The sequence below is a fragment of the Hydra viridissima genome, unplaced genomic scaffold (genome assembly GCF_058129835.1).
Source record: "Hydra viridissima isolate aposymbiotic clone 2 unplaced genomic scaffold, HvirCarnegie_v1 scaffold_7, whole genome shotgun sequence".
In the NCBI taxonomy this organism is placed as follows: domain Eukaryota; kingdom Metazoa; phylum Cnidaria; class Hydrozoa; order Anthoathecata; family Hydridae; genus Hydra; species Hydra viridissima.
Window position 1 is genome coordinate 10,645,838 of NW_028324306.1, and position 12,007 is coordinate 10,657,844.

General features: G+C 30.3%; 2 protein-coding genes across 3 annotated transcripts in view; both read left to right on the forward strand.

Annotated features, from left to right (window-relative positions):
* The window catches only part of LOC149886089 (uncharacterized), a 282,044-nt gene that overhangs the window by 258,582 nt on the left and 11,455 nt on the right, over window positions 1-12,007 (forward strand). The window lies entirely within an intron of this gene.
* Window positions 1,409-11,883, forward strand: LOC145184650 (carboxypeptidase D-like). Of its 2 annotated transcripts, none has more exons than XM_090092483.1 (5): window positions 1,409-1,523; window positions 1,993-2,514; window positions 8,944-9,224; window positions 10,165-10,372; window positions 10,592-11,883. In XM_090092483.1, exons 2-5 carry the CDS (start codon window positions 2,036-2,038, stop codon window positions 11,064-11,066), a joined length of 1,443 nt encoding a protein of 480 aa, XP_089948609.1. In that variant the 5' UTR covers window positions 1,409-1,523; window positions 1,993-2,035; the 3' UTR covers window positions 11,067-11,883. The 2 variants fall into 2 exon arrangements, with proteins under 2 accessions (XP_089948609.1, XP_089948608.1); XM_090092482.1 differs by lacking the exon at window positions 1,409-1,523 and adding an exon at window positions 1,561-1,772.

The following is a 12,007-nucleotide window of genomic DNA, read 5'->3' on the forward strand; positions in this document are numbered from 1 at the left end:
AATCTGTTAAAAAAAACACGAGTTTTAATAAGTGGGCTAAAACTTATTCACAGTACTGTATATGCAATAAAATACACATTTACCTATTGTTAAAATAAACAGTTTCATTGATTTTTACTCTTTAATTTTAGTTTTCAGGGTCTTCATTGACATCCAATGAATGTTCATCTGTCAGACAGATTCTTGCCAAATTGAGTAAAGAAACACTTTATTATACTGGCTAGTTGTAGTATGCTTAGAATTTATATTTTCAGTTGTTTTAAGTAATTTTTGTTAATGTTCATTTTTATTTTACTTAAACTTTAAAAATTAAATTTCTAAGAGATCCTGATTATAACAGCTGTTGAAAAAGAGCTGCTTATTTCAGTGAAAAACTTGAAAGTAAAGCTTTATTGGGTAAGAAAAAATCTTTATCTTTATTTATAACACACACACACACACACACACACACACACACACACACACACACACACACACACACACACACACACACACACACACACACACACACACACACACACACACACACACACACACACACACACATACACACATGCAATCTAGTCATCCATTAAAGTTAAATTTTGTATTTAGGTACTGTAAAAATAAATCGTTTAAACTCGGGAGCATCAAGCAAAGAGGTTGGGCGTTGGCTGAAGAGTATTTTTAGCTAAACCTCGGGAAGAAAAAAAAAAAATTGTTGAATAAATAATACCATTTCAAACTGTCAATAATATATGTACTATTAAAATTATTTTTGTCAATTTGAATTGGAATAAATTTAAAAAAATACTTATTTTTGTGTTTGTTTTTTGTGCGATATTACGTTTTCTTCAGAAATGGCTAATAATAGCATGCTAGTGCATGTATATTGGTCAAAAGTAACGCGTCAGTGCTGGCATACGATCACGGACGAGAGCTGGAAAATGATCCCGAGCCAGTGCTGACTAGCGGTGCTTGCCCATTGGCCGTTTTGGTATTGTGCCTTCATCAATTGCCGGCATCGCGCCGCTGTCGCAAGCATAACATTGGGCCTCTAACGGGAGGCTGTCTGGGAACTGGCTTCTTGTTTTTGGCAGAGATATCAGATACATTAGTCAAACAAAAGTAGATTATTGGAACAGCAATTGGAATACTCTTACGATTGTCTCTGAACCATATTTGGATAAAAGTTTAAGCAAACATTATAAAACTGAAGATTTCTCCTAAACGGTACGTAATACGTAACTTTTGATGTGATATTTGTGATCAGTACCCAAAAACCTAAAAAGCACCTAACAGTATTCAAGAAGCAAAAAATTTGTTGTGCCGTGTAATTGTTTACAAAGTTCTTGGTTTCATCTCACAAAGTGTATAGAAGCCCTAAAAGCGAAATTGCTAAGGCCTTTATATGTTTCTTGATTCACGTCCGGGCCAATAGTACGGAACTCACTTACATAAAAAAAAACCAAACTTTATATATTAACTAAATCGGAATTAAATGTACGACTGTGAGTTCTGACAAATAAATAAAAGGAAAACAGGTGAGAGTTAACTACAAAAAAATCTTACTTTGTAAATATATACTTTATACTCTATGCTAGCGTAAATGATATAGCGTAATAACCGTGCGTTTATTTGGTAGACGCTACAAATGTAAACATTTCTTTAAGCTAATTGTTTTTGATAAAGAACATGTTTTTACACTGATAATAAGGAAAGTATTTCACCAATTAAATACATATTTTAATTGTGTAGACATCTTAAAATCGCGAAGAGCATCGTTGACTTAGGTACTTGTCTCACTAATATAAAATTATGTAATATATTGTTATATTTACGATATAACTATACACAAAACACGAGTTATGGTGACAAATGCACTGAATATTTTCTGTATTACTAACTTCTCTCAAACTTTCTATTACACTCTATTAACTGATTTAAGTGTAAATGTTAAAACAATAGTTCAATCACTTTTCATTTTTTCTAAATATCCTATTTTATTTTCAGAAACTTTGTTTTGATTAATTATTCTACTGCTGGACAGTAAGAAATGAAAGTCAGCAACACAGTTCAAGTTTTGCTTTTATTATTGATGTGCGCTAACATAATAGAGGCAATTGATTTTAGACACCATAACTATGAAGAAATGGAAATTTATTTGCAAGCAATTCGCAATAAATGTCCAGAAATCACAAAGTTGTATTCTATAGGTCAAAGTATTCAAGGCCGACAACTTTATGTAATGGAGATTTCCGAAAATCCAGGTGTTGAACTGCCTTTAAAACCAAACTTTAAATATATTGGTAACATGCATGGCAATGAAGTTGTTGGGCGTGAAATCTTGTTGTATTTATTGGATGATATATGTAGTAAATATCGTGAAGGTGATGAGAAGATAAAGCATTTACTTAAAAATACTCGTATTCATATTATGCCAAGCATGAATCCTGATGGCTATGAGATATCCAAAGAAGGAGACTGTTCTTCTATTCATGGTAGAGCAAATGCAAACAATATAGATCTGAATAGGTTTGTATAAAAATGTTCTTTTTGTTGTTCATGAATATATATATATATATATATATATATATATATATATATATATATATATATATATATATATATATATATATATATAAAGGTGAGTCGAAATGTAAAAAATATTAAGTTAGAGATCCTGTACATGTCTAAAAAGTTGCTTTTTGATGTACTCGTTTGAAAAAACCTCACTTTTTATTTTATGGACAGTGTCTACAGGTCCCAACTCTGACTAGAAAGACTACATAAATACCCAATGTTAGTGTAATGTATTGCAATGTATTACAAATTAAAAAGAATGTAAACTGTAATGAATCAATGTTAAACAGCAACAATACAAAGTTGCTTAACCTAACTGTTAATAAAATCTTTCTTGCTGTCTATTTTTGGTATCTCTAATCTGGATTTCTTACTCTGTAACACCATGCCATGACGGGACTTTCTCCCATAAACTTTACAGCTTACAGCGCTAACGTCTTTAATTGTTCTCTCTACTGCCTGTGAATGACATGGAACATCGGGCAGTAGTATTAGATGTGTGTAAGTAAGTTGATCATTTGAAAGGTGTGATAGCATCGGAGGAGATGTAACATTACTCTGGTCCCAGTCAATCATGTTAATGAATGATGTCACAGCCAGATTTAATGTTATATCCTTCTTATCAAAGACATGAACCGGTATGTTACTATTAGTCTGCTTCTCTTTTGCTCTTATTATTTGTTCTACTGAAAAACGACGAATTTCGATATCACTATCACTAACTGCAGCTAACAGAATGTTTTCAGCATGCGCAAAGTAGCAGTTATTTTCGAGAACAGGACGAACCACAGCCTAATCTAATGCATCAAGTTCCTGAAACAACTGAACTAAGTAAAAGAAGTTATTAGTACCATTTTGGCAAGAAGAACTTGATTTGATTTTGAACCAAGAGGGTCTACAAAAGTTCAAAATGAAATGTGTTACTCTTCTGAGAGGTTCAGATGCCACCTCTCTAGACATGTAGAGACACAAAATCCTGTTGGCTTTTGTCAACCACCGAGCATGACTTATATTTCCAGGTAAACTCTTCTCGAGGAAATCAATATCTGTAGAAGCCTGACGTCCACACTGTACTGCTAGACATGCTTTCAATAAGTACAGTTGGTCTGTGCTAAGATCCTTCTTGACAGCTTCATCACAATCAGTCACCTTACCAGTAATTGGCAAATAATTAATGAGAGGCAATTCATTCGGATCATATTCTAGAGCTGAGCTAATTGTACCTGTTGATGTGGAAGGTCCTGTAGTTCAAGCAAAATCCTTGCCTGCTAAAAACCTTCTAAATGGCAGCTCGTTACAGTGTAGAAGGCATACCAACCACTGTAATGGTCTACCTAAGTTCTCCTCCAATTTTCTTATGATTCCATTGCTTTTACCTGTATTATTATTTGTGCCATCACACACAACACCTTGAATGCTTTCTACGGAGTTTGTCTCTATAATAACTGACATTAACTCCTTTGTTAAATCAGCAGCTTTACTACTTTCAGGAACTACATGATCGATGTATATGTTTCCTGGATACAAGACAATACTATAGTGTTCTTCTTTTTTACTTCTTCTACAACCAAAACTCTCAACTAATGTAATGTCTTGTTTTTCATCAAAGCCTATACAGCACAATTCCTTATTGCTCTGCATATGTTCTTCAACCAGAGTATCTCTCCAGAAATTCCTTTGTCGACATAACTTTGAAGGATCAAGAATTGTTGCTGAAGACAACATACTGAGGTCTTTTAAAACAGCATTAACAATAAGACATGTATCTCTGTTGCTAATTTTGCATTGATCAACTGCTTTACATAATTCCTTGTACTTGTTTCTGTTTTGCACTGATACTGTCTCTTCCTCTGATGTATAATTACTTTCAGACGTGTTACGCTCATCCTCATCAGTATCTTCCTCAGTTTTATATTCAACCTCTTTTGACTGTGCTTCATCACACTCTGATTTCATAAATTTGCTTTTTTGTCTCTTTTCCAGTGTTGCTGTCGTTTCTTTGTCTACTCCACCAATTATCATATTTCTAACAGTTTTCTGCTCAACCCAGAAATCCCACTCTATCAATGGAATTTTATTTGGCAGTGGGCACGTGCATAAGTTCCTATCTCTAATGCCCGAATCAAAGCATTTGCAGGTACAAATGTTAAATAACTGCTTAAAAGAATTCAACTTCTCAGTGAACATGTCTGTTGTTCTTTTTGCATCTGAATATTTTTCAAGTGTATGTACTTTATCCATAAGTCTTCTAATCCTAATGATTGTGCTATTCACTTCTATTGTGGGAATACTTGCTTTTGAATAAACACATTTTACTCTGTCTGCTAAAATTGAATATCTTTCTTGCAAGCTAATTTCTAATACTGTTTTCTAATTATAATAGAACGCCTTAGTAACTTCTTCATATAATGGGATTTGATTTTCAGGAAGATCAACTAACTGTCCAAACAATGGATGTTTAGTTGCACTTCGTGTACACATACTATCCATATTTAAATAATTTGTCTAAAATAATAAAAAAAACTATAACAAGTTATGTTTACAATAAATAAAAGCTGTTAAAACAATTTTTCATAAGAATTTAGTCAATAAATATTCCAATATTTATACAGACTATAATATGTTTAGCCCTCTCATAAATAGGCCTACATGTTAAATGAAGTGATTTTTCTACAGTCTAAACTATAGCCTACTGTAGTATACATCTATATTAGCCTACTTGAATTTTACTATAAATCTATTATTGCAAAGAAGAAAATAAAATTACAAAATAATATATTAGATATTTTGCTTGTTTGTAAAAAATCCACCACATGGTTTGTTGCTAATGTTGGTGATGTCACATGTAAAGAACATTATAAAATTTATTCCATTTCTTTTTTAGCACTTGTAGTTAGGTGCTAAACCATTTGCCAATGCATTTTAGTCATGATTTATAGTTGGTACGTATTTAGATTGTACCAAGGAAATGGTTAAAATACATCAAATAAGGTAAGACTTTAATCAAAAGTTGGGACCCCTAAACATTTCATTAAAAATCTTTAAATATTATTTTCATACTGTACTGATGCCAAGCAGGGCTGTGGAGTCGGAGTCATGGAGTCGGAGTCGGAGCTCATTTTGGCTTGAGTCGGAAAAATTGTACCGACTCCGGTTTAAAAAAAATCTTTCAAAGTTTCATAATTTTCATAAGGATTTTATAGATGTTGCAAAACTACAAGTCCCAGGATGGTCTGAAAGCTGTAGGATATCCAGACACAATGGAGAATTGTAGTTTGCAACAACTGGAGGATAAGGAGTTTGACATGTTATTTTTAGGCCTTTAAAACAGTGATAAGCAATAGGGTATTTTGTTGCTTATCACTTAGAATCATATATCACCTCCCTTGCGCTCTCCTCTACCTTCCCTTAAACTATATAACTTCATGATCCCCTAACTCCCGACTTAAATTGTCTAGCACTGTGCACAATATTGTTAGTAGAAAGCTAGGCGTGCCACCACCAAGCACCAAAGAGTTGCTCCACAAACAGAAAGACTGTAAGTATTCAATTAACTTTGTTTCTCTGGAGAGAGAGAGAGAGTATTAGAAAATTAGTGATTGAAGAAGCTGTTAAACAAAGAGAAGAACTAAATGAATGTCTCAAGGGACGCTTTGTGTTTCTTAACAGAGTGAGCTATTTTCCAATCAATGTTTAATTCTTTTTTGAAAAAAATGAAGCAGTTACCAAGACATTGGCAGTAAAAGACGCCAAAACTAATCACACCAGCGAATTTCTCCAAGTCTTAGTAGAAAAGATTCTTAAAGAATATGAACTTAAAGAAGAACAAGCTCTTTCATGTTTGAAATATTGTCCAACTGACAATATTTCAAACATGATTTTGACAAATTCATAATGTTATTAGCGACTGCATAAGAGTTTATTGCATAACAAGAGTTCAGAAAAGTTGTTTGTTCAGAAATTGTTTTCTTATAAATATTGTTTAAAGCACTAAGTGGTTGGATTATTTGTATCATAGTGATGAAATAGCCAATGTTAACATTTTACTACAGTTATTTGTTGTTACAAACAAAAAAACTGTAGTAAAACAAACAACTATTTGTTGTTACAAAGTGGTTACTTATGAAGGAGTCGGAGTCGGGAGTCGGAGTCGGTCCATGATAAAATCAAGGAGTTGGAGTCGGAACAGCAGCTTACCGACTCCACAGCCCTGATGCCAAGACAACTTTTTGTTCATGTACAGGAAAGATAAAAAAATTCGACCCACCCTAATATATATATATATATATATATATATATATATATATATATTAGCTTTATTCTTAAGTTAATACTAATGAATATAAACTTTAATTTTTCTTGTATTTATAACTCTTGTTGATATTGCAACACTGTTGTTTTGTTGATAAAGTGAAAGTTGGATTAAAAAAGCATGATAATTTATCTAATAAAATCTCCTCTCTTTAAAGAGATTTCTTTTTTGGACCTTTTTCAAATTCTGAATATCAAGCAGAAAAATATTTGCCATTTATTTAGTTACATAATATTTTTATGTGTTATTGCCAAACACCTGAAATAGGTTTTTTTGATGATAAACAAATAATAATATATTTATGGTAGAATGTTGAGAAGTTTTTTTTACAACATCTCTGTGTTTTATTTTCTTCATAAAATATAAACTAATTCTTGCAAGCTCATAAGTATACAAACAAAAAATTATCAAATGCCTCATCAATAAAGTCTTGTAGTTTACTTGGGTAAATTCTTCTAACTCTCTTTGGAGTTTTAAATAAGCATTTTATTTATATTATATATATATGTTACTTTCAAGCTCACAGCAAAGCATAATCAAAGCCAACAGAAAATAAATGTTTGCAGATAGCTATTACTCCTTCTGTACTCTGTAGGAAGGGTGCTAGCTATCTGTATACTTTTTTAGTTCTATTATTGGGTTCACTCTGATATCTTTTGGGTTCATGCGCTGATTTTTCAATTTTAAATTGTTCCAATTATAATTGGGGATTATTTGATTTTTCATCTTGAATTGGAATTTGCATTATTGATTGTCTTTTTGTTTAAAACTCCACCAGAATATGAGACTAAATTTTGACTTTTCAGTTATCAAAATAATATTCTTTTTTTTAATATCTTTTTTTTTTTTTAAGATGTTTTATTATAATAACTGATTAATGTTTGTAGCAGAAGTAGCAGAAATGATAGACTACTGCTTTCATTTACTTGGAAATACTAAGAAATGACAAGGTTAATCTTAATTACAATTAGAAATGGCAAAGCAATAACCAATCACGGAATGAACTTGTTAAAAGAATAACAAAGTTCTTGTAATAAAGTTTAATATTTTCTTCTTGTCAGCATCAATTAATTTGAAATCTTTAGCTTGTCATTTGTTCAATAAAATTAATAAATTGCAATTACAGACCTTATTAATAGCTTCAATTAACTGTGAGTAGAAGACCAACCCATGATTTAGATTCAGTATTTTACTTAATGAAATGCTAATCCCATTTTTAAAAGCAGAAAAAGTTAGTAGTGATAATAAATCAGTTACTAGAAACAATCTCAATCACTAAAAACAATTATTATAATTAACTCTCCATGAAATCTTGTTGTTAGACAAAGAGTTATATAAAAATTATGACAGCATAGTAATCTCTTGTTGAGAGATTACTATGCTGTCATAATTTTTTTCTTACCCAATCTCTTGTTGAGAGATTACTATGCTGTCATAATTTTTATATAACTCTTTGTCTAACAATATAGTTGCTGATCCTCAGATTTAGACTGGCAAGGTACTGGCTTTGTTAACACTTCATACACATGCTAGTCAAGTATAGCCTCCAGGCAACTTGGTCATTTTTATATTTTTAGACCCCTGTTTTTCATATATATAAAATTTAGATGGTTCAATTTTAAAAAAGTCTCATATGTGGAAGCACATTTATCTATTTTTGATTCATCTTTAATTAATTCCAACACACAAACTTATTTTGTTTATTACAAATGTCTTTACAATATACAATTCTACATCTATTTAGTTTTTTGTAAAAATGATAATACAATGATAATTGAGCCTTCAACTAAAAAAGTATCGGCCTCTGCTAGCAAAATCAGAAAATCAACTTTGTGCATCCTTTCGCTCCAAGCTCTTGGTTTTCTTTAAAGAAATGTTATCATTTTTGAAACACTTTTTTTTTATTTGTACTATATCTTAGTGGTAGCCAAACATTGTGTAAGTTAAGTGTTGAATTCCTATTACTGACACTGTATGAAATATCTTGGAGAAAAAAGAAACTGATTTTTACTTTGTTTTTATTTTTTTTTCTGAACATAACCAATGTTTGTTTTATTTAACTCCTCTAGAAATTTTCCTGACCAATTTGTTGCAACTGCTACTAATCTGAAACCTGAAATAGAAACACAAAATGTGGAGGCTTGGCTGAGACAATACCCTTTTGTTCTATCTGCAAATCTCCATGGTGGAAGTCTTGTTGCTAATTATCCATATGATGATGACCAAAAGATGGTTGAACAAGACAGTCCAAGTCCTGATGATGATATTTTTCGAAGTATCTCTAAAACATATTCATACAATCATCCTGAAATGTTTAAAGGGAATGCTTGTGGCGAGACATTCCCAGATGGTAAATATTTCTTAATAGATAATAACTTTGATGGAATCAATAAATTTTTTATGAATTTTGGAGGATTTCATTGAAGTCTGACAAAACATTCTGTTAAGCTGACTAAAACTTTGTGTTAAGTAAATTTAACTCCAAAGTAGATGTCATTAAAGTCTAAGCAACTAACAAATTACCTGTTATAGCAATATAATTTACAACTACAAAAAGAAAGTACCTTTAAAAAAAAGGGAAAGGGATTATCTAGCTAAAATATTTCATATAAATAGAAAAAATGAAAAGTTAAATCTTTTACTAAATTTTAATAAATTTTGCCTGCTGGATTAAAGTCAGTTGTTTGAAATCATTTTAAACTTCACTCAAAAGATAGTAGAATTTCCAAATCAATTTTCCAAAAACCACCTTATGAGTCCACAGTGAGTCCTGAATTGAAACATTAAGCATTATTTTACATTTTATGTAGCCTTTCCCCTACTTTACTCAAAAAGTGTACTATTTACAGGATAGTAGAGTTACACACATACACACACACACACACACACACACACACACACACACAATTATCTGATTTATAGTTTCAGTTCAAAGCTTTTGCTATTTGTAGATTAAAAACAAACTTCCTTCTCAAAGTAGTCATTGATAAATAGGTTTTAAAAACACTTCTCAGTTTATAAATGTTAGAGAAACAAAAGTTGAAGAAGAATACTCCAGATCTGACTTTAGCCTTTTCTCCACAAATCTTAAGACATTACATAAGGAAAAACTGAATATTGAAAGTTCAAATAGTATTTGAAAACTTGTTTTAAATGATATGCAAGTTCTAGTGAGAGTAGATTTTAAAATATTTCCAGAAATTTTTGATTTTTTAGTTTTTTTAAAATATAGTTGTCTAACACTGTTATAGCATATTTTCTGTGTAATCTAGATTTAACATTATATTTAGGTATCACAAATGGTGCTCATTGGTATAATGTAGCTGGAGGAATGCAAGATTATAATTATCTACATACTAATGCTTTTGAGATAACCATCGAACTTGATTGCTGCAAATTTCCTCTGAGTTATAGACTATCAAACTTATGGATGGATCATAAAAAAGCTCTATATGCCTTTATTGATCGTGTTCATATGGGAATTAAAGGCAATATTAGGTATATTTATTTACCCTAAAACTTTAAACTTGTTTGATTTAGTTATCAAAAAAGTAGATGTGATTTTTGTCACATTTTCTATAGCTTTATTGTTTGTGCACTAATTTTAATTTTTGAATTGTGTATAAACACAATTACTGAAATGTTTTACAAATTAATTTTAAAAGTTTTTTTTTCATTGTTAATTTAACTGGTATTTTACTTGAATTTTTTATGCAGATTTTCAAATGGTACAGCAATACCCAATGCCACGATTGATGTTGGTGATCCTATTAGTTTGCGTTATCGTAAACATACAGTTAAATCAACTGTAAATGGAGATTATTTTCGTCTTTTACTTCCTGGAGATTATATGGTTAAGGTAAATGTTGGCGATAAGTATTTAGAAGAAACTGTTCATATTTCAGAAGGCCCAGCTACAGTTTTCAATATTGTTGTTAGTGATAGTGGTATTCGTCCAATTCACATGGAACTAATGCAACGTGATGCTAACCAAATGCTTGCTGAGGAAAATGAAATAAAGCACAAAAAGGGACCAAACAACTTAATGGCAGCAGTTATAATTATAGCCTTGGGCAGCGTAGTATGTCTTTTAGCAGGTATTGTTTTGTATCAAAAAGTAAAAGAGTTGCAATCAGCTGACAAAGGTGGATATGCAAAAATTGAAACAAATAAGTTTAATGATGAACCTTGAAAACATTTTCTTAAACTTTACTTTTTAAGTTTATCAGCTATCCTTAGTATTTAATCTATATTTATTAGAAAAATTCAAGTTACTGTGGTTTGTTTTTTTGTTTGTTTTTTTTGTATTTTACTTTATTGCAATGTCTTTAGTTTTTTCAAACACTGAAATGTTAAGCTGTTAATTTTTTTTTTCTCAACATAATTTTTTGTTATTTTTATTATTTTTTTTTTTTTCTCTCAATATAATATTTTGTTATTTTCACTATGTAAAAATGATGTGTATTTCTTTTTGTATATTTAATCTTGATTTTGTATTTAAATACGTTTCATTATAATTTTTGAATGGTAATATTTAAAAATGTTATGTTTACAATTTTAAAATACATTAATACATAACTGCTTATATATAAGCAACAAAAGAAAAAAAAAAATGTTATGTAACGTAGAACATCACCATATCATACCATAACACAAGTAATTTTCATATTTAATATAAATCTATCCAGATAATAGTTGATTATAGCTTGCTTTAAGGCATATAAAAAAAAAAATTTTTTTTTTATCTTTAATGTTTAAGTTTATTTTCTGAAATTTTTAAAAATCTGTCATTCAAGTTTTTTTGATTTGATGTTTTTACAAAAGGTTAATTTTTGCACTGTTATGAAAAGAAAGTTTTTTTTGGAAATACAAAGATATAAATTTGTGTTACATTTATAATTTTTGTCAAACAAAAATTTCTTTAAGAGTTCTAAATAAACCTGAATAACTAACTTTGTAATGATTGTGATCTAAGTTGTTGTGTTAAATATATAGTATTACTTCTTAAATTTGTTTTCTTTTTATCAAGAGATTCATTATCAATCTCCATTATATACCTTTTAATCTCCATTAACACATCTATTCATATACAAGAGTTTTTTTTTTTTTATATTTCCATAAAATCTTAAAAAA